Source organism: Solenopsis invicta, chromosome 13, assembly GCF_016802725.1.
Source record: "Solenopsis invicta isolate M01_SB chromosome 13, UNIL_Sinv_3.0, whole genome shotgun sequence".
NCBI classification, from domain to species: Eukaryota; Metazoa; Arthropoda; class Insecta; order Hymenoptera; family Formicidae; genus Solenopsis; species Solenopsis invicta.
Window position 1 is genome coordinate 6,964,782 of NC_052676.1, and position 23,808 is coordinate 6,988,589.

Here is a 23,808-nt window from a genome sequence, read left to right on the forward strand (position 1 = left end):
CCATTGTATCCGCGTCGTCCGCTCGCTCGCGCCCGAGCGCCGCGCGCCCGCGCGCGAGCGTCCGCGCCCTAGCTCATTAAATATTAACGAGAGTCTCAATTTCTTCATTTCGTTGATGAGTCGCCGCGCGCCATCCGAGAGAACCCGCATATAGATTGAAAATTAACTTATATGAGCGCCGACAAAATATATACGGCATGCGATGCACTTATACGACTCAAGAGGCCTACAATTTACACGAGGGCTCGCTATGTTGGTATAACCCCTAAGTAGAACCCTCGTCCCCTCGTCGCCCATCTTTTTCTTCCCCTACTTCTTCTTCTTCTTCTTTCTCTTTTACTTCTACTCTTTCGTCTTCTTCTTCTTCTTCTTCTTCTTCTTCTTCTTTCTCGTCGTCGTTGTCGTCGTCGTCGTCGTCATCTTCGTCGTCTTCTTTTCGGCTTATCCGCGTCTGACCCGAACGTGAAATCCTTAAATACCTAATTTGATGCTAATTACAACTTGCACTTGCGCCTCGCGAGATACCGGCAAACGTGTGCTCTCGCGTGCGGCGAGATGGTTTAATGGTGTGTTCGGGACGAAGGTGTATGATGGATGGTGATCCGTGTCGTCGGTGCGGCATCAGGTTGAATCTTCTCAACTTCGAACTCGGAGGTGCCTGCGCTTTCCGAGCCTTCGACTCTCGACGCGAAGCCTGAGTTGGAGTCTCACACATATTCAACACCTAGACATTCACATGACTGAATCGAATCCGCAATCGTTGATTTTTAGGACTTTGAAACTTTGAATGTTTATAAAAGAAATCAATTGTGGGATATCAGGGTGTTAATTGTGGAATTTTTGAAGTCATAGATTTTTTCTTGAATACAGAAACGTATGATACGTACTTTTAACCCTTGGATGTAGAAGAAAGTGTTTTCAAGGCTTTGAAGTATTTACATCTTCATGACGTTCTTTCACAATTTTTTTTTCTTTTTTCAGGTAATTTTTAAAAGACTTTCGACAGTACTTAATTTAAAAATATTAAAATTATTTTTTTGTTATTTTAGTTTTTTCTTCCAAAATTGATTAATCATCCAAGGATTAAAATCAATATTTCAATTTATAAATGCTTTCAATTTTTTATTAATTGGAAATTATAAATGCAAATAATGAAAGTAAGTAATCTTGAACTGTTTTATATTGGTTTTGATGTATTGTCGAAAATTTGGGCACACCGTACGCAAAATATGCAAAACTAATCCGCAAAAGAATTTAATTTAAATTAAAATAATAATCATCGCAATTTATTGAAGAAACGTGAACATCTCGTGTTACGTTTCGTACTAATTGGAACACGATCTAAACTTACCTCCTTTTCGTACGGTCTTATAGTTCAAACGGAGAAGGTGCAGCAAATTAGAGAAGGCAGCAAGTTGTGTCTGAGTCGAGACGTATGTAACTATTTATTATGCGATAATAGTTGCACTCGAATGTAGCACATTAATTTGTCTATAGAGTTGGAAATAATTGATTCGCTCTTTAATATGTACGCTTAATGATCGCTATGCTACACATACCTAACGTGCGATCTATCGATTTTCCCTGCCGAGCATTATGTGACAAGATACGTCATGAAGGATGCCCGTAAAGTATTTGGACTCACTTTATTTCAATTTGGGCTCACCTTATTTCACTTAAAATAAAAATAAATAAATATAACAATCTATAAAATAGACAAAGAAAGGACGAAATGCTATTTTCTTCTGGAATGTTATTAAATTTTTTTAAAGGACACTGTAAGTTTCTCCTTTCTTATTAAATTAATATTGAAGTATTGGCTATCTATTATAATTAACGCAAAATATAAGTTTCAAGTTTTCGCAAAATTTTGCTGATATCTTGAAGCACACAGTTTCAGATTAAATGTTAAAAATATAAAACAAAAATGCAAAGGCCTCTTTTTGCGTAATGACCCCTTTATCAATGACCGAAAGAAGAACTAGAAAAGATTGATTAATTAACAAAAAAAAGAAATCGTCAATGATTAACGCGAATAATTTCCCAACATTTCAAACTCCTCATATTTCGATGTTACAAGAAATATATTAGATTTAAATTAAAACAAATATATTAAATAAATAGTTTCCTATATGACGCGCAACATATGCCCAAGAGGTTCAATTTGATCAAAGTTTCGCGTACTCGCGACAATCTAATCTTCATTACGCAACCACGTGCGCGGGATTGCGTGAAACTTGCGTCAAAATACGTGTGTATGTGTGCGCCTCGTACTGCTCGAATTCAAAGACGATGTGATTTGGAGGGGAAACGTGAATGCAAGAACGCATAATGTGAAAGGCTCGATCAAGGCGAAATCTCTCTCATCCTCCGAATGGCACGCGATAATCCGGACCGCGGTTTGCAAAAATATATTATGCCCTTTGAATTCCAGCAGCTCGTTAAAAAATTTTTCTTCCTTAGCTAAGTTCTTTGGCACGAGCAGAGGAACGCCGTTTTTTTTCCCTTTTCTTCTTTTTTTACGAAAAACTTTCGTACGTTTACGCCGCTAATATAAAATTCGTAGACACTCGCCTAAATTTTTATCGAGCTTCGCATAATTTTGTTTATCGCAATCAAATTCTCTCTTGCGATTTTTGCAAAAAATAATTTCGCAAGATTATATCTCTTTTACGACCGACTGCTGCCAATCGAAGGTTGTTACTTGATAACTTTTATATCAAATAACAAATAAATAAGTTAACATATCGATCATCGTAAATTATCAACGTCTAATTATGTAAGTTCAATTAATGAGTATTTAACTGATTATCCTCGGCCAATTGATAACAGCGCGAAGCTGATAAAAGTCGCGCGCGAAGTCTCGTATAAAATCAATGAGGACAAATTAAATAATTTCCCTACGTGATTGCACATGTAATGTACGTGTGTCCGTACATGGGCGAGTCTTTATTTAATTTGAACGGCCCTTGCGACAACCTATAGGGTGTTCTAAACAGTTGCATACGACGTTTTACAATAATTAGAGTGCGTTGATATGTTTCATAGAACGTACAATTTAGGCAACATTCAAAAAACTCACGATTCGATTTTCTCGACACTCACAAATTAGAAATATTCAAATGTCTTGCAATTATTTCGAGAACTTTAAACCTTTTATCAGATTTTCAGATTTTTTGAGATCTTTCCCATCCTTGTATGCCTCAATTTTCAAATTTTTAAACGCTCGGTAGATCGAAGATGTAAAAAAAAAAAACGAACATTTCAGAAATGCTTAAATTTTCAAGTTTCAAATAAGCATGATTCAAGTTGTAAGTAAAACGTCAAAATTAAAAACATTCACTTGGGTATGAAAAGTTTATTAAGGAGGAATTCTTCCAAGTTCTTTTTGGACACGTGCCTGCCCCATACATCTGGTATACATCTTTCTGGAACACCCCATATGTCGGACAGTGCCCGAAACTCCATTGTTAATTATCGATATAACCGCTAATGATACATCCTCTTTGCATACGTACCTAGATTACATTATCATTATTATCGTCTAGTAATCTTTGGTAATTCGGATGTGCATGGAACTATGATTATTATCACTGATTATTTAATCATAATCGTCCTCGAAGTTATCCGCTAGATTCTACCTGACTAGGCTGCCCTCGGGAAAGTCCTCCGACGATTCACTTCCTATCGTTAAATCCGATGACACATTTTCGTCCAAATTTTCGAAGGCCAGGCGTTTGACTTTGACCGACCTCGCGCAATCAAAGTTTGTTTTCCGGACGAGATTAAAACTACATCGGCTTTCGCGAAATTTAAGTAATCGTTCTCAAGAGACTAGCACGGTAAGGATCACACTCTGGACTGTTGAAAGGAAGCCCAGGCTTATGCAACAACCGCTGCCGTGTCGACGACGTCAGCGTTCGTCAGCGGGATTTCTTGTTAAGACCACGGGTGGACGCGCGTCATCGACTTGCCGAGTTCCTCCTCGATTCTCTCATTGTCAGTCGATTCACGGGGAAGCGCGATAATCCCTCATCCAAGATGGCTGGAGAGACTACTGTAAGCGTCCTCCTCCATTTCAAGCCGTCGTCAGTAGAGGTCGGAAAAGGAGACCTGAGAGGAGACGCCTGAATGCAAATGATGAAGGGCGTGTAACTCCTCCATCGAGGTCGAGGGCATGCTGTTGCTGTCGCCGAGTATACTGGCGGCCGGCCCGACGTTTGGAGAATTGCCGGTGCTGGAAGATACCGCCGTACCGGAACAGCCGACGTTGCTACCGGCGTTGCTACCGTCCTGCCGCATCAGGTTCCGTCGCCATTTCGCGCGCGCGTTTTGGAACCACACCTGGACAGACGCAAAATGAAGAGACCGCGTAATTTCTCTCGACTCCCTGAAAGCGGCTCTTCAATCGTAATTAAAGAAACTGTTCGCTCCAAGAATTAGAAATAAAGAAGCGATGTGTTTGAATTAGAATTGACGTCGGTCGGTTTCGCGCACGCGTTCTCACGATTGAAGGAAAACCGTGATTGTCGCAAGAAAAAAAAGTAATTGTCAGTAACGATTAGCTGACTCCTTATGAATACTCCATATAAAGAAGGTAGAGCCCGTACCTGCAGCACCCTTTTCGATAGACCGGTCTTCTGCGCGAGTTGCTTGAGGTCCTTGGCGTCCGGATTCTGATTTATCGAGAAATAATTCTTCATGGTTCGCAACTGATGGTGCTTGAAACTGGTGCGCATACGCTTCGTCCGCTGGTTCTGGTGCACCGGTCCCGGGGAGCCCACGGACGCGTCGTACGCGGCCAGCGACTCCATCGACGAGGACAGCTCCGTGGGATGCAGCAGCTCTGCAACGGCGATGTCCGCTAGAAAGTATCCTTTTTCTTTCTCCTTTCAGTTTCGCGTGCAACCATCGACGTCCGCGCGATGTGCGATAGCGGAGGGAAACGGTTAGATAATGCATATCGCGCTTTAAGATTACACTGAGCAACAAAAAATCAACCTTTTGTCTTAAAGTTTATCTCTTGCGTACTTTCGGCTGCTCTAATCTGGGCGTGAAATGTCTCAATCGCAGTCAAGATGTTGAGAAATCTGCTATTACATTTGCTAAAAATCGCAATTTTGGTATTTTTTGACGATTAATAACTCTCAATTTGGATATGCTACAAACTTTCGCGAAGCTTGAAACAAAAGATTTAAACTATCGCTATAAGATAAGAAATAAATTAATCAAAGGTAGTTTTAAGTTGTATCTAATCTAACAGAATCTGACCTTACCTAATTTATAAACTCGTACAACTGTACATTTAATTCGAAAGGACAAATTTCCACAAAATAGAACACTTATATTTCTGTGAACTCGTTAAACACGAATCTAAACTTAAATTTAAAAAATTCAAAATAGCGGATTTAATATATGACCAGCAAAATTTCAAAAATTTGTAAAATTAAATTATTTATAATTGGTTATTTTGAATTTCTAAAATTAAATTTGAATACATCTTCAGTGACCTCAAAAATATAAAGAAACCATATTTTATGGAAATTTGTATTTTAGAATGAAACGCATCTGTAAATTAGGTCAGGTTCATAGATTAAGTAAGGTCAGTTTTAGTTAGATATCAAATTTTAAAACTCTTATTCGATTTACTTTTTATCCTACAGCGGTAGTTTAGATCTTTTGTCTCAAACTTTGCGAAAGTTTTGCAGCATACACAAGACGAGAAAGTTATTAATTATCAAACAATGCCAAAATTACGATTTTTACCCATTTTACGTAATAGCAGATGTCTTAAAATCTTGATAGAAGCATTTCACACCTAAATTCGTGTTTGGCAGTCAAAAATACATAAAAAATGACTAATTAATCTTAGCCACATTTCGTTATTGTATAATGCATCAAGCCCCTTTTTATTCATGCCGAAACAAGAAACCAATAATTTGAAGCTTCCGAAACCCGAAGTGATCGGATGCACAAAGAACTTTAAAATCTTTTCAAGTACGATATACTTGAATCACGTCAGATGTACTTGAATTCGCGAGATAGCCTCTTTTCGTCCAAGAATTATGAAAATCGAAATGACTTCTGCGACGATTTAATACAAATACTTCGTTTCTATCCGTAACTTCATTCTGCGATCTCCTTTTTAATTCACGTCTGTCGAACGGCGCGCGTGACCTCAGGATTTTAGCTCCGTAAGAAGTCCGAGAGAAGACCCCTTTTCGTCGTGTTACTGTCCTTTCCGATCTTGTGTAGGTATACGTAACTGTGCTTTCCGAATCGTCTCCAGGAAAAAAAGGCGAAATCCGTGTCGTCCATTTCGACAAGAAGATGAATTCCGAAGGCGCCGCGAGGCCGTTCGCGAAAACGGTTTTTCTCCCGTTTCCTCTCTTCTCTCCTCTCTCTTTCTCTCTTTCTCGCTTTTTCTTTTCCTCTCGTTGGCGAACCAGCAGATCGCCGTCGGTTGGGAATGGAAGTTCGGAACAATAAACAGTAATGGCGCATACGTGCTCGGGGATTTACTTCTGGGATCCCTCCTCGCCCTCCCCCCGCGCCCCGCGCGCCCGCTTCGTCGACTGGAACCCGTTCTTCTCCCGATTGAATTCAATGGTTACCCTCGTCGTCTTATTTATTGGATGCGTTCCTTCGCTCCGCCGGCGCGCAACAACTGCAACTGCGCATACAACCGCCGCGCCGCACGCCCGTCCTCTTTCCGGCGGTTCTCTTTCTCCCCATTCCGCGTTTCTTTATATATATTTTCGGCCCATCATAATTCAGTTAAATTCGTGCGGGGTGGCATCACCGCTAATTGATCAATTAAGACGTTTCTTCCACATACTTGAAGACTTCGCCCGAGAAATGTTCCTTTCGCATTTCCGGACAATCGTTTCTCGCATGAAACGAGTCCAGAAGAACAAAAGTCTCTACCCTGTCCCACCGGAAATGTAAATACAGTCGTAATTTATTTCGCGTTTAAGGAAAGCGCAGTTATATAAAAAAAAAAGAGAGAAAAAGACCGGGTCCCCAGTTCCGTGATTTTACACGCGAAACGAATCGAAATTAGGACTTTCTCAGCGCGCCTCTCGACTCCGGCGGGGCCTTTCTGTCTCTGCAGAAAGAGGAACGGCTGCGGGCACCGGCAGACAGTGACAGATAGGTATCGGCACCGGGAGATGCATCGATTGGCCGATCTGCCCGGAAAAGAATGCTGCCGTGGCCAATGCGTGGCCGCTGCCAGCAGAATGGCCGGTCGGAGCGCTATAATGCCGCCTGCGCGGGTTTCTTGCCGCGCCGCCGGCATCGGAATCCCTCTCTCGTCGTTCCGTCGTCGATTCTCAGTCCTCGGCCTCGGCGATTTTGGCTTCTAACTCGCCCTGACAAATTGTAATCTCATTCTTAAACCGCCAAATCTGCCCTCCCACCCTCCGCCCGCCGAGCCCCACGGGAGCGAGAAACTTCCCAGGGCTCGCGTGTGTCCTTCCCTTCGCAGGAAAGGACACACTATCTTCTTAGTTCCAAGATAGACTAACATAAGACGCGTTCTCGCTATGAGGAATATACCAACATTTTTGCTTCGGACCTTCTTCCAAGGGATAATAATCGCATTTGCATTGTACAGCGTATATTAGACATTTCATGTTGCTGCTCGATTTTTATGTCACGTAATTCGAAGCTTCAAACTATTACATTTGGAAGAAAGTATATTTCTTTTTCAGAATTTGTCCTCATATATAAATTCCGAGTTCAAGGCAATAGGTGGCTTTAAATTCTTGAATCCTCTTACAGTGAGCCGCCCCGACGACCTTCATTTTTGCGTTTATCGTAATCCTAATACGTCAGCTGGTGTCAGGCATTAGATGTGGCATGTCTCGCAGCTCGAGAACAGTCGGATTATCGTCTTCTTGCCGTCGGTCGCTCGGCGTCTCGCCGCCGTGGAACCGCTCGCCCCGTCGTCGGCGTGTCCCTTTCGCAAAAACTGTCCCAATTATATATAAAGACAATAAAACACCGCGAGAGGGTCTCTCTCTCGCAGGCCGGCTGTTCCCACCCGTGGCCACGCACGCAGGACTTCATGGACGATTTTATGGCTGTTGGTCGTAAATTCCGGTCGGTAGTCCGAGGAGAGTGATCCTCGTTCTCGTCGATTATAAAATAACTGGGAATCACGCGCGACCACAGGTCGTTCGCCATCTTCGCTCATGTCCGTAGGCCGAAACGATCGTAAAGTCGAGCGGAAATCATATCGTAACGCGATACACGCCGGCGAATGACACAAGTCGAGCGGAGTATCACCGCCATTTTTCTAATTTCTTTCGGCCGAAGAAGTGCCGTGAGTTCCGCCCGTCCGCATTTCATCGAGGTCGTGATGGCGATAGCGCGAGGATTAGCTCGGCGATTTATGTGTTTCTACATCCAGGGTATCACGCTGGGATTCGTGGAGTATCCACTATAATTCTCGCACGATAACGATTTTCATCGTGCCGTAATTTCACACTGTCGCTCGTTACCTACGCGAAGGAACGATTAGAAATGATTGCGATTAGTAGAAAAGAGAATCACAAGAGGATTACCGGACGACAAACGGTGTCTCTGTTATCAGGAATTCGTACATTGAGTCGTCGAGCAATTAGACATCTGCGTAGCGCGCGCGAGGTTTCGTTAAAGAATTCCGCTCGCCGAGATGTCGAACGGCTCCAGTTAACGAGCCGAATAATCAAGCGGGCGAAATGAAATAACATCTGCGATTCTTGGCTCGGCCCGGGCAAATGTTTGCACGAAGGAACGCCCCATTATATCCATTGCTCAGTAAACAATGCAACTCCACCGATTAATTCGTTTGCCGTAGCGTGGAATAGAGAGAAGGCATGAGAGCAAAGAGGCAGAAAGAGAAAGCGGAAGAGTCTGGTGCTACGAGTATAAAAAAAAAAGTAACGAGTGAAGGGTCTAGGGGGTGGCTCATCTAGGGATGAGGGAAGTGCGGGCGAACGAAGGCAAAAGAAGATCGCTCACGATCGATACAAAATTGCGGAACATACATTGGCTTGACTCACCGAGCGCTCCAGCGGCCAGTCTCATCGTGACGGGAAGCTCGGAGCCGGTGACTTCCGACAGCTTCCGCTTCCGCGGCCGACCCTTCTGCACCGTGCCGGAAGCGGCGATCGGGCTCTGCTCGTAGTAAGCCGGTAGCGGCGACACCCCCGGCGAGCCGAGGTCCTCGATGCTGCCGGCGGCACCCCCGTAATCGCCGGCGCAGCACAGCAACTCGTAGTGTGGTCTTGGGAGCGACGTGCTCGTCAGTCGTCAACCTCTCTGTCAAGTAGTCGATAGACGACCTGACCTCCGCGTTATGCGTTCGAGTTCGATGAACGAGTTCGACGATATACTCGTGATATCCGCGCCGGATACCACGCGGGACGGGATTTAGCAAGCGGCGGGGGATTATCGTTAGTCGAGGGATAAGACGGTTAACTCTAGGCGAGTTGTTGGGTGTTGGAATTCGAGTTAATCTGCGTGACTTGCCCACTCCGTCTCGCGGCGAGATCTCTTGGTCTTTGTACAGTTGTCAAGGGATCTTTCGATCGTCAATGTAAAATTCTACAGTGCGCATAGTAAACTTAAAATGTTTAGTTTCGTAAACGTTTGAAGAAATCACGAAACCCTGTTAAGTCTTGACATTCATTAATTCTTTCATTCTCACGCCTCGCGGTATCTGTCGTCGCGGTCGTCTTCCCGGAACCTGAGTCCGAATCCGTCCGTTCCAATGACCATCATTAGCACTCAACAACTATCATTAGAGCGGAGATAGGGGAGGTAAAAGGGGAGAATGACTCGGTGCGACAAAGCGCTTCGTGCTCCTGTCAACCTCGTCATCGAACTCGTTGATAACAAGGAGAGACGGTCTTTGAAGGATAGTAATGATCAGACACTCCTGTTTCTCACCTACAATACACCAATCCGTCCCTCTGGCCGAAATGATCGCCTTTGTTCAGCGGGATGCCGCACGAGGCGCAAGTGAAACACGCCACATGATACACCAGGTCGCGCGCTCGCATCACCAGTTCCGAGGCGGAAATGCCGGCGCGACATCGCGAGCACCGGGACACCGCGAATAATCTGCAATCAAAACAGTTAAAGAATTATCCGTGGGTGTATGGATTTTTGAATTCTATTTTCTTGGAAATTTCAATAAATTTCTTTAATACCTCTAATTATTAAAAAACTATCTCACAAGGAACGTGTTAACTGTCTGGAATTGATTTGATTTTCTTTGTTAAATATGAAAATTTGAGAAACACATTTTTTATACACGCGCATTTTAAAGTTTAAAAATGTGAAATAATTCCACAAAGCAAATATATGATTATAAATAAATTATCATTGAACTTCGTCGGAATTAAAAAATATTTATGATTTTTTTATACACTTTATAATTGTGAATTTAAAGTTTCGAAAAATCCATTGCTTTTTAAAATATCCTGTTCGTTATGTTTTCCTAAAATTATATTTCCTCTGTAAATACAAATTAAAGTTAATTTTATTCCAAAATCCATGATGAAGTTATTTTAATGTAATAAAGTTATTTTACAAAATTGGAAACTAAATTAAAAAATTGAAAAATACTTGGAAGATCTAAATACATAGTCATAAAAATATGAAAACCGTGGAAGTTACCCAAAACATTTTTTGTATACATTTCTATACATTTATGTATTTTATGGCAATAATTGATTAGAGTGTAAGCATTAACTTTGAGATTGTGTTTTATTTCTTAGATTTCAAGATGGGTATATATGTGTAATAAAATATATATTTCTTATATTTATATGTTCAACGTATTTTAAAAAGAATTAATCTTCGAATATAGTTATGATAAGTCTCTTGTAATTTATCAGATTGTTTTAATGTTTAATATTTAACGTGTTATTTTAGTATTTAAGAATTTTTCTATAATTTTTTACGCATACACACAGAGTTTTGGAATTTTCCAATATACGCGCACATATATAATCTTTTAAACTTATTATATTACTTATTTTACTCTTTTGGTTGACTCTGATTGAAACAATTTGACTGAAATTTTAAAAAATCTCCAAGTTTCTTGTATCTTCTTTATTTTGTTGAACACATCTAATTTTATCAGCTTTGCCTAAAAATTGGCGAAGACTAAATTCAGTTAGAAATCTAACGGTACATTATATACATTATTCTGCGAGTGTCGTGAATGCATTGCAAATTACAACTTGAGGTAAATTTCGCGATGGATCGAAGCAGACCGTTCACATTCGCGTAGACGGAAACAAAGGGCTCACGTTGTTGCATATTGCATGCAGGACGGCTGTTGAATTCCTCCCCTGCACGCTCTAACGAACTCGCCTCTCGGCCTTTCATTCCACCCTCGTTCCGAAACGGCGCGCGGCGCGGCGGCGGGCGTCATCGCGTAAGCGCGCTATTTCACATGACAAACGATATACATTTCTTTGTTTACGGTTACGTTCACATTGCGTTTCAATCTTTAGTTTCACTAGAATTTTCAATCGTTCCTACGAAGCTACGAACGTTAAAACTTTTGGATGCCACAATTTTTTAGAATTAAGATTCCTTATAGCTTTTAAACGTAGATAATAAGCAATACTCTTGAGGATTTTTTTAATCCTTTGAAATTGATTTTTTTTCTCGTTCTTCTTATGACTCCCCGCATTCTCTATCGGCGAGTATATCGCCGCGCCGAGTGTGGAATTTAAGGTCCAATTCCTGAATAACGACTAGAACTGTGTATTTGGAGACAGCTATTAGTGGACATTTTGTGTGGTCTAAGGAAGAAGGCGTTTTGGGAAAAGAGAGCAAGAGATCCGCTCGTCGTATGTAAATTCAACGATATCCCAATAAATAAAATAGCAAGGTAATACTTATATTTTAATAAATTTCGCATCAGTTCCGTATGCGTTATTTAAATAATTCAACGTAGAACAATCTAATGTGAAATCAAAATTTTTCTCCCACGAAACCGTGACAGCCGAATGCAAATAGGAGACGCGTATGTTCAAGTTCCAATGATACGTAAATCCCTTTAAAAAGACAAAATTTTCCGGTAAATATATGTAACAAGGATATAAGCTTTAATAGATTTAAAGAATATATTTAGAGGACAGGTTTTCAATTCCGATTATTTTCTTCTTTTAAAAAAATAACAATTAATTCTTCCTTATGTACACTGAGAAGAATGATTTTATTATATCAACAAGACACATGATTGTGTGCGTTTTGATAAAACCAAGCAGAACTTCTGGTTAATGTAATGGTACTCGAGATTTTATTTTGATTCAATCAAAACATTTAATAGATTTTATTAGAGGAGAAAAGAGAGTAATGAAATACCATTTCGTTATTTTTTTTTAATAACTCATTAATTATTAACACGACGTAATTCTTATAAACACCATAGAATTCTACCAATAAATAAAAGTTTATCGAGTACATAAAACAAACATAATTTACAATTTATTAAATAGCGAGAAAAGGATATGTTTGTGAGATAAGAGGGGAATCATGGTACACTAACAATTAATTTTATAAAAGGTAACAAGTTTTTTTTAAATAATTTTTTAAATAATTTCTTCGGCTTAAGAAGAACACATTTTAAAATAATTTCTTTGTTACCAATAAGTATTATGCAGTGTCTACTATAAGATTGTAAAGTTGTAAGAACGTCAATAATCCAAAAATGGTTCGCGAACCTTTCCCATACATAATATAAATTTATATACTGGATTCATACATACATTACGTCACATATTAAATTCAATTACATTGCTTAAAAGCCACATTCAAGATTTTCATAAGTTACACCAAAATTAGAACATTAATTTGTAACATACTTCTCAAAATTACGCAAATAAAGTATACACTTGTAAAATTTTCTGCTTTCTACAAAACTAAAATTTAGCCTTTATACAAACTCAGTGAACACTGATGACTAGTAACCATTCAACTAGACTGAAGTAATTTTTATGTTACTGTTAGAAGTCAACGCAAATTATACGAAATATGATAGTGTCTCACCAACCCACGCCCAACCTCACAGCCCCCTTATCTTCTCTATAATCTGGAAATTCCTACAAGATTTCTAATTCGTCTGTTTTTGAACAGACGTACTGGTTGAGTCTACCAGATTTCTAAATAATGCAACAAGATCTTTTCTTAGAGTATCACTGATGCTTCAACCAACCTGTAGTAATCTTCTTTGCAGTAAATGTTACCGTCCCTGGCGAAGCAGGTGAGCTCGGCGGCCAGGGGGACCCGGCAGTGACAGCAACGCAGACAGCCGCAGTGCCATGCGCGATCAGCCGCCCTCAGGTACCAGCGATCGGCGATCTCCCTTCCGCAGCCGCCGCAGCCGAGGGCACCCTCGGCGATACCGCCACCGCCCCCGCCACCCCCGCCGCCACCTTCGTTCGCGCCGATCTGCCGACCGTTCGCCCCGCCGCCCCCGTCTCCCGGCGGGGGTGTGGTGCTGCCGCAGCCGACTTCCTTCAGCATCTCGCTTCACGCGCGCCGCTACGACGCATGTCGTTGCATTCTGCAAATGGTTATCGCAAGTCTTCGTCACGTATAACATATCATTATCTAGATGAAGCTACTTCAGATGCAAAAAAAATTGCGATTATAGTTATATCTATTTAGTACGTGTTCTGGAAATGACAATTTCGAGACAACTTTCTCCGAATAATGCATAAAAGTACGATGGTAATTATTCGTTTGTACTGCCTATTTTGTAGATAATTTCATGAATGATGAAACCGCAACTGACGACCTTGACGCAAGATAAAGTGAAATGGAACAGTCTTTTACGCGTCGGCTTTTCGATTGTCAAAGCTACTTCAAGATACGGGGTGACTATGAAGTCTATGTGTATAACTTTAAATTGTCATATAACTTCCGTTTGAATGAAAAAATTAATTTGTAAGGAATATTAAAGTTGCAATTTAACAAACAAAGTTAGTACGTATTAAGTGTAAATGTTGGAAAAAATTTGTCTAAGTATTAGAGAGAGAGAAAGATTGGAATTGGACCATTTTTTACCCTTATTCGTCAGATTTGAATCTATTAGATTTCTTCTATAATATTAAAACTTCTGAAACGATTACCATTTTTACTTTTTATTTCTTAACTTATAACCTTCAACTCTCAACCTTCAACAATAAGTTTTCAAGGTACACATAAAGTGAGGATCGAATTCGAGACCCAACGATTAGCCGATTATTGTTACACGAAGCTACGCGTCACCCTTAAGACTGGGATGTTCATTATTCAGTAAAACTTCGTCCCTTAAGACTGAGACAATTAATGTGATTTGAGATATTAACTGCGAAATGTACTTCTAGAATTTCAGAATCATATCTTGGTTTGTATATATAACAACGTAAATGTTAAAAATTTGACAATAATAAATGTACATAGTTTTTCCATGTCTAAAAGTTTAACAATTATGTTAAACTTTGGTTTTAGACATAATAACACATATTTTTAATGCAAAACATAAAATATAAACAATTCTCATATAACAGGGAATTTCTATAACGTGGTTCTCTCTAATGTAATTAAACAATTGGAGAAATTCTTACATAATACAAAGAGTGCAGTCAAATGACATAGGGCATCTTCTCTCAATCTGGTCAGGGAAATAAACATACACGGAAAGAACAATTTTAATGCAATACAGATCTGAAAATAATTATGTTAAAAAATTTATATTGGACGTTTGAGTTGATTAGACACAAATAATTATATCAAAATAATTATATAGCATAACCGAGCACGGTGATATTGAGGCAGAAAGTTCAGACACTAGAATGTCTAAACTTTTACCCCAATATTTTCATATATGGATGTGCTATGTAATTATTCTGACAGTCCAAAAAACGTAAAAAAATTATTTTCTAATCTGTACGTAAATTTTTAAATACAACAATAAAATTATTCTCTTCGTGTATTCCGTGTAGTTTTATAAAAATAAAATACGTAATTTTGTTAGCTTTTTTATTTATTCACATCTTTTTATTTATATTTTTAGGAATGGAACACCGTATTAATCAAATTATAAGAGGATTACCTATATAAACACACATTAGAGGAAAAATCATTTGTTCTCTGAATCAAAAATTTGGTAAAAATGAACCAATGAAAATTGTAAGTTAGTATAAACTGGGTTAGAATAAACAAATTTTTTTTACGTACATTTATTTTGCAAAAGCAACTAAATTTTTGTTGTATAATATAAAACGTTTGATTGCTGCTAAATAACACCTCAGTAGTTTTTGTTGAAAGCGTTGAATTTTTTTCCTCTTGTAATGACTTTAAAAATTATTTCACACACACACACATTGTAAATTCTATTATATAATTACGAGTGAAACGAGTCTCTGGTCTCTTCCTTGCAAGGCGAAGACTCGGAGAATCCAGGATCGGGATCCTTAACGAATCGCTTCGCGTGCAGGTGCGTTCATTCAAGACACGCTACTCAAGTGACGCAAGCAGGAATCGATGAATGAAAACAATTCGTGGTCGGCGGTAATGAATCCGTTAACGAACGACTCTCGCCTTCGAATCGCGATTTACGCGACCGCGAGGTGACGCCTTTCGCTTACGGTTGTTCGTTACGTGCTTGTTCTCACATCTCTACAAAATGATCACGACTATAAAAATAATTTTCCATTTTCAAGTAACTTTTGTAAAAATCAGGTTTCAGGAGAAATTATTCGATAACTTCCAAAATCGATCAGATTTGGATTTCGACCAGGTGGATTAAATGGAGGTATACATGTGTATACGTAAAAACATATTATTTCGCCATTTTCATTGAAGCAAGTCGAGTAGCGGAAGTATCGTTTCAAGCATTGCCGTAACGTCAATCGCAACAATACGACTCTTCGATGTTAATTAATTCATCCTTGAAAATGGTATTGTTTGAGGTGAAAAGCGAAGTGCTCAGCATCCCTGCGAATGTGCATTGCGGTGGCATTATGTCTGCAATCGCATGCGGATTCGATATTATCGCTCGCCATATTTCCATAAAATCAATTCGGTTGATCTCTCGATAACGGAATTCTGTAGAGAGAAAGAGAGAGAGAGAGAGAAAGTGAGAGAGAGAGAAACTACACGCGTAGTTACGTCAGCGAAATTGCATTTGTACCAGAATGTCTACCGCGACGACTGAAGGATCATGTTAGATAGAAACCATCTAAATTATAATGACATACAGGTTTCGATCCCGATCAGATCATCTTTAGAAACTATTATAATTAATGTCAGTAAGTTGTCGCAAATGTACATAAATAAAAAATCTGGGTATAAATATGTTAATTGTGATGTTCGTTATTGTAAAATCATGTCAGCAAATTGTGATTGGCAGAGATTTATAGTCAACAAATAAAGGGGTAAGTTTTTCTCTAGCATCTATTCTATAGATGTAAAAATCGGAATCTCGAGTAATATAATTTGATACAAAGTCAGAAAAGTTGTTTAAATTGTGATGGTAGCGACAGTAAAATTTTATTTATATTTTTTTCATAATGTGTGCGGTTCTTTAAACATGAAATTGGGGTACAACGTAAACTGAGACATTTATTTATAAGACAAATTATAAAATGATAAAATCTATATAAGATATGATAAAAGACACATCATTATGAGGTCTATCTATTAAATTAGTATATAACCTAATTTAATTATTATCTACATTTGGCGTTTTGTATAAAAAGAACAGTATAAAATATTTATAAATTAACAAAAAATATTTTCCATTGAAGTGAAAGACTTTTGGGGTATATCCTCGTATACATTAACTTGTAAATATTTTGTACAAATAATTAACAAGAGAGGAAGAAAAAGTGTACCATTTACATTGTCTGCAATGTCGAGCTTTTAAAAACTATTTTGATACTCTTTTTTGCTCATCTTACGAAGAACTTAATTATTACAAAATGCAAAACAATGTTATAAATACTTCTATACTATCTAATAGAAGACACTTTTTGATTTGTATTTATATTTCCAAAGTTTTATTTTTAATTTTTGTTTAAAGAATTCAATAAGAAAGATTAAAGAATTTTGTAAAGATGTACATTATTTTTATCTTTCTATAAGCAAAGTTATATGTAGATATCGATTTTCCTTTAATATAGATGTTAATATAGATGGGAGATTTTCTTTTAAATTTGGATTTTGTTATTATCAGGCAATTTCTTTGGAGGATAAACAGTTTAGATTTTTTCTAAGAAAAAAAAAGTATAAAGATGTATATTATATTTATCCTTCCAAAAAATTTCTTGTGATAATAATTTACGAAATCTAAATTTGGGGAAAAATTTCCAAATTCCTGGCAATTTTGCTTAAAACATTAATTGCATTTTAGCAGGCATTATTATATTTGCAAATATTGAAAATATAGCTTTTCAAAGTAAGTTGCTTACATTTTATTACTTTCGTTAGCAATCTGCATTGTGTTCATGTTTATATACTTGATACTTGTTTATAAGTGTATTTGATACTTATTATCTAAAATTTATTATCAAATCACACATCGTTCCAATGTTCCATGCATCAAAATACAAATGCTAAAAATTTTCCTGTTTTGATGAAATAAGATATTCGAAAATGTTTTGAGAAACTTTAACAACCAATAAATTTTCCCTCAATACTCCGCTCACCTGTAATCGGTTAAACAGTTGGAACGGTTGCGACGGTGAATTCTACTAGCGGCCGTCCCTCGCTTCTCTCCGCTCGCCGGCGACGAAGCATTCGCGGCCAAAATTACTCCCGCTCGGTTATTTTCATCTAAGTCTCGATCATCTTGGGCCTGCTAACTTTTCCAGGGTTCGGTTCGGTCGCGGCGCGGCTCCAACCCCGGATATTCCGGCGCTCCGACGATCTCGGCTGCCTCGAACCGACCAGGCAGTCGTTGCGGTCATCAATCATGCTCTGGACAAGCGAAAAGCCGCGCGTGGACGGAGAAGATAATTTTCTCTGCGTGACATCGGTCCTACGATAATAGAATCCGAGCGACACGAGAGAGGTGCAAAATTGTATCTACTCTAAAGTATTCTTCCGTGTATAAATTACTTCGAATAAGAAACTTAATCGTGCATTCAGACTAATCTTCAGGGAAACTTTTGCTAACAGTCAGCGTCTAACTATCGGATTCTGTGAAACTTGGGTCCAAATAAATTTAATATTGATTTGTTGAATAAAATTCTCAACTCCCACGATCCAGTTCACGATTTTAAAGATAAAAAAAATATTAAACGTTTATTTCTAGAATTAATAAAATGATTAAGTCTAAATGGAATGTATATTAAACTGTGATTTGAATCGAGCTGCAAATCTTATCTAGAATGATGGAAAGAGAAGCATTTTTTAAGTGACGAAAGCTTAAATGGGTTTCAATTGCGGTTAAGCAAAAGAGTGTGACCACAGTGGTCACGGAATGTTCAAAGTAAAATGCTGGTTACTGCCTTCTTAGAAGAAGGCGCTGGTTGAGTCACAATTGTGGTTCCTGAATTCAATTTTCGTCGCAAATTCGTTCTAACAACGAATTGAATCAGTTGCGCTATATTTTTTCCTGACGCACTAAATTTTTCTCTATATTAATTGCATATATTAGCTAGTTTTTCTTAAAAATGTTCCATGAAAAAATATTTTTTTTTGTGGACTTAAATCTAAATTAAATTTAAATTGTGAACTCTCACGAGCTTAGAATCGAGCTTTGTATTCTTTAAATCAAATCAATTAGAGCCAAGATCTAATCCTTAGATTCTACACTTTTATTTTAAACTTTTTAATTATTAGACTTTAGGATCACCATCTCTCTAAAACTTGCAGAGTAAAAAATCACTCCAAATTGTACAGGCTCAATTTTCATTCTGGAAGAGTGAATTTGCACTCTACAGGAGTAATTTTTTATTTTTATTAAAGTGACAAATCACTTAAAAAATTGCACAAATTAAATTTTCACCTTTTTACATATGTTTCACTCAAAAAGATTTGGAAAAATGAGATCTGAGATTTTTCAGTTACAGTGAGATGTCCTAATGTTAAATTTTTGGGTTCTCTAGAAGCTTTAAAATCGTTCTCAAGTTATACTCCTTAGAATTTATTTGAAATCACGGGAAATATTAAACCTTAAACTTCTAAATTTTTTTACTGAAGATCGCTGTTATTTTTAATTTCTTGATCTTCTTCGTGAGGAGCGCACAACGAAGTTCCAGTTGTCATTAACACAATTCGTCGGATAACGGTACTATCTAATTTTTTAATTGTTTAATATTGTACGCCTACCTGTTTATCCTTTTCTCAAACTACAGCATCCTCATCAGATTTCTCGATCATTTCACGTCAATCCCTCCTTTCGTCGGATTCCAAGATGCAAAACATTAAACACGTCACAATACTATTCACTGCCTTGGACTTGTTTCATCGATTTAGAGCACTTCTCTTACACTCGTCTAACGATCACGCGAATTCGCCGCCGAGACACTTGCATGCAACCGACAAACAAGCGCGACGGGATTGTTTCCCAAATTCTCAAACATGGAAATTTGCGAGAAACTATCAAAAGAGATCTTCGCGGGATTTTGAAACGCAATAGACTAGACACGTTTACACGAGGAAACGGAAGTTCGATGAGAGGAACGGAGGGACATTTTCAGGAGAGCGCGCGCGGAACTCGCGCGCGGAAAACCTGCGAGCGGAAAACTGGCGCGCCGGAAACCCGCGGTGCGCGAAAACTCGCAAAAGCGTCGCCGGAGTGCGAGAAGGAAGCGCGAAGGATGCAGTAGACTCGTGCGGGATAGAAGCTGCTCCCCGTCGGCATAACATTACGATCCTGGGACGGCCACCCAGGGCCAGGGGCGGACGTCGCCGCGGCAGGGAAGCGGGGTTGGCCCTCTCATGCTGCGATCTCGCCGGGGTGGTGACAGGGTGGGGTTTTTGAAGCCGGCCCGAGGGGTAGCGACGTCGGGACGCCGGGCGTCTGCGCGCCGCGCCGGCGCCTTTTACGGCTTTCCCTTTGTCCTCTTTCTCACAATCGGTCCCTCACTTTCTCCCCCTTCCTCTTTGTTTTCCGCGAGAAAATAGTTCGCTCTTTATAGCTGGCGTCGACTGGTGGTTGTCGTTGATATCGTATATGATAATATCACTGGTGTGTGAGTGATAATGTTGGTTGTCAAGTCACTGTGTTTTCTTAGAGGACCTGTCCAATTTAGGAAACGTATCGAAACAAAATATCTTGTGAGATTTTTATTCTATCTCTGCTTTTCATAATGCAAACTGTTTTATCTTTATCACATTTATCTCAATGTGTAATTTAATATCTGTTATAGCATTTATTATGAAGATCCATTATGTATTAACCACTCTTTATTTAAAAACCACTATTTAAAAGGAAAATATTTAAAAAGATTTTAATTCACAATTTTTGATTATAAATGTCAAAATCATTTAAATTTTAAGTTTAATTTTAAAAAATGTCAAAAGAATGTACAAAAAGAAATTCAAAAATACGTATTTTACGTTTTCTGTGCGAAAAAATTTGAATAATTATTTGTAAAAATAAAGCGAAGACTAAATGTTAATAAACACAAATTTCTTTATTATTATTATTAATTATAAAAATTTTGAAATCAACTTATCTTCAGCCAAATAAAAATTAATACAATGAACAGATAACATACCATAAATGGTTACTTGAAAATAAATAAAAGAAAAAATTTGCTCAAAAAAGGAACTCATTTAAGGATATTGTAATTTTACAATAGCTAAAAATTATCGAAATTACAAAACTACAGGCTTCTTACTTTTATTCTTTTCTTTCCTAATTAACAACAAAATATTTTGGTGGTAAATACCCGAATTTTGGCATAGAAATCAGCTGCGAAGAAAACAATGAAAAATTTAACTTGTAGTAGCTTATGCAGCAAAAATGACGCTATAATTGCTACAACTTCAGGTAAATAACTTTTAAATAAGTAAGCGATCTAAATAAAATTTACACAAATATTTATGTTTTATTAATATATCTAAAAAGATATTGTGAATAATGTTTAATTTATAACGTTATTTTATCATTACATTTACAAATAAGTACTGTAAAAGACAATTTTGCATAAGAAACACGAGCAAACAGAAAGTTAAAAAGTAACTTTTAAATTAATAAGAGAATTATGCTCAAATTTTACAAAAACAAATAGATAATAATAAGTTATTAATTGATAACAATATATAAAATTTTTTATTAATAAACTCAAGCTCGTATTAATAACATACAACAATCATGATAAACAAACAGGCTGAAGCAAGTTTATTTATAAGTTCCATAAATTAAATTAAATATAAGTATAAAAATTTAGATTTAAAAACTTATATAACATTTAAAAATTTTTCATTGTATTTCAAGATGTGACGCATACATCCTTAAACTTTCTTGGGAAAGAATCTTTCATGTCGAATTAGCAAATTAACGTAACGTTTGCGTTGAAAAGAGATACTGCTCGTACAAGTCTCGACTCTTCCTCCAATTTGCCAGTTTATCCTTTCCTTCCGGTGACATCACCGATTTCGTGTTTCCGGAAACATTCTGAACGGTGCTAGAGCGACATTCATTATTCATGATTAGCCGCGACGTCTCGCCCGCAAAGCACTCGCCCGCGCGCGCTCACATTTCACTCTCAATTAATTTGCAATCGGGGTATCCCGATGGGAAGAGGCGCTCTCGGGAAGAGAAATGACGTGACACGCGAGTGGTTAGTCACGCGTCAGTCACGCATACAGGTACAAATTATTACTTAAACGACGCCAGCTGGCGAAAAACGTGTTCCCGGCGATTTTAATATCGTCACCAGTTTGTCACTCCGTCTCCTCGAGCACTGTCGATTGGACTCGTTCCTAACGAGAATTCCCTCGTGCGAAATCATGTTGAGAGCGTAATTGCAGGCTCAAGTACTCTTTGGATTTTTGGAATTGCTGATTTTCTACAAGAACTTCAGGCTTTTCCCGAAATGTAAAATATCCAAATTTATTTTAATCTTATTGTTTATATTTTTAGCAGAATTTTTTTCAATTATATAAGACTGTCGTAAATTTCTTTCAGCACTTACAGTTTTACGTAACGGGACTGTCAAGTCTATGTGAGGATAATATGTGTGTGTGTTTTCGGATTTCAAAATATTTTAAAGCTTATATATAGATTAATTAGCTTTGAAATTTCCTACATTTCTGATTTAAATTTCGCATGATGTACATGTAAATTAAGTGTTATCGCACAAATCGAGAATATATGAGACGCACTTCCGTTCCAGGCGCGTGTGCGCAATTCATCGCGCACGGCGTGAGCGCCTTTTAATTGCAGCTGAGCAAAGTGAGTGACAGTCAGATACATTGTCCGTCACGACCAGTTCTTCTAGATTTGCCTGGTTTGCGAACTATATTTGGCCGAGCCGACGCGATGCGACGGTGCGGAACCAGCCGCGCGACGGGTGTATGGCGAAAATCCATCACATTTACGTGCAACAGAGTCGTTCTCCTGATGGTCTATTATGCTCATCAACCACGGGTGGCACGATCAGACCGTCGCTGCAAATCGAACCTCCCGTTAAACTACGAGTTCTCGTTAATCTCGCGCGCCGCCGCTGCTCGCAATCGCAAGCGAGACGCAATCAATTCGACGAAAGATTTGCCAAATTAATTTTTCGACTGTGAAAATCGTAATTCACAATATTGTACGCAATAATTTAAAATAGTGTTTTGATCATCGTGCTTAAAATAACATTTAGGATTACTATTTAGCAATATAATTTTCAATATCGTTTGAATTTTTATCACACTTGGGATTGATTAAAAGTCACACGTGCTTTGTTCAATTTGAACCACTTCCAAATGATATTCTCTTTTCGTTGAATTATAAGCTGATCAGTCATCGTAATCCGGATGTCGCGTATAGTTTCCGGAGTCGAAGAATCTCTGGGCAAATACCTCTTTCGGCGAGAGGTCTACTTCTCCATGGAATGCCTTCCGTTCGAGGCTGCCGATTCAATCAAATTCATCCTAATTCAATCACATACAGTTGCCGCCTCCTCTCCCTCCTATCAACCCCTTCGAGTGAACGAACGAGGTTGAGTCGACGCAAAGGGAGCGCGTTGCGCAGTGCGCCATGTAAGAAAGCTGTCATTGTGGCGAGGGAGGAGGATGCTGTCATATCGATCAGAGGCTTTCCGGACGGATAGACGGCTGGAAGCGATACTAACGAAGAAGAAGAAGAAGCAGTCGGCAGTAGTAGTAGAAGAAGAAGAAGAAACGGCAGCAGCCAAGCGCTGGCTTATCTCCCTCTGCCTCTTCTTCCCTCTCGCGGACTCCTTGTTTCTATCCTCCTCTCATGGGAAAGAGAGGGTGGGTGAGGGTACAGTAACCTCGACGGAAGCAGCCTCCGCAAGGCGCGGCCCTCCGACGCCCGCTCGATAGGAGCCCGAACGGTGCCGGCCAATAGCGATCGCCGCCAGACGTCGAAGCCGTCGCCCCATTGGCCGACGCGGCCGGTTCGCATCGTCACGAGGGAGGGGGCGACTGGGAGAGTCGGGTGGAGATGGAAATAATACTCCCGCCAGCATCACCGGGGAATCCTGCCGAGAATTGGAGTCATCTGGCGAAGGCTGACGGAGGCTGCGCTGCGACTGTTCGGCACACGAGCGACGGACATTCAGAACCCGTCTTGCGTTCTGCTCTTCCTTTCTGGTCTGGTTCCCTCCGGCCGACAGAGAATGG

At 39.0% G+C, this 23,808-nt stretch overlaps 1 protein-coding gene across 4 annotated transcripts; it reads right to left on the minus strand.

The window, feature by feature from the left end:
• Positions 1-1,420: 1,420 nt before the first annotated feature.
• Positions 1,421-20,378, minus strand: LOC105205583 (LIM/homeobox protein Lhx9-like). 4 transcript variants are annotated; one of them, XM_011174980.3, is made up of 7 exons: positions 19,333-20,378; positions 17,706-17,976; positions 13,226-13,576; positions 9,940-10,113; positions 9,051-9,274; positions 4,611-4,846; positions 1,421-4,344 (listed from the first exon to the last, which is right to left on the minus strand). In XM_011174980.3, exons 3-7 carry the CDS (start codon positions 13,534-13,536, stop codon positions 4,090-4,092), a joined length of 1,200 nt encoding a protein of 399 aa, XP_011173282.1. In that variant the 5' UTR covers positions 13,537-13,576; positions 17,706-17,976; positions 19,333-20,378; the 3' UTR covers positions 1,421-4,089. The 4 variants fall into 4 exon arrangements, with proteins under 4 accessions (XP_011173282.1, XP_039312490.1, XP_039312491.1 ...); XM_039456556.1 differs by having other exon boundaries at positions 4,611-4,876; positions 19,333-20,376; XM_039456557.1 differs by having other exon boundaries at positions 4,611-4,876; positions 17,706-18,037; positions 19,333-20,376.
• Between the last annotated feature and the right edge of the window lie 3,430 nt (positions 20,379-23,808).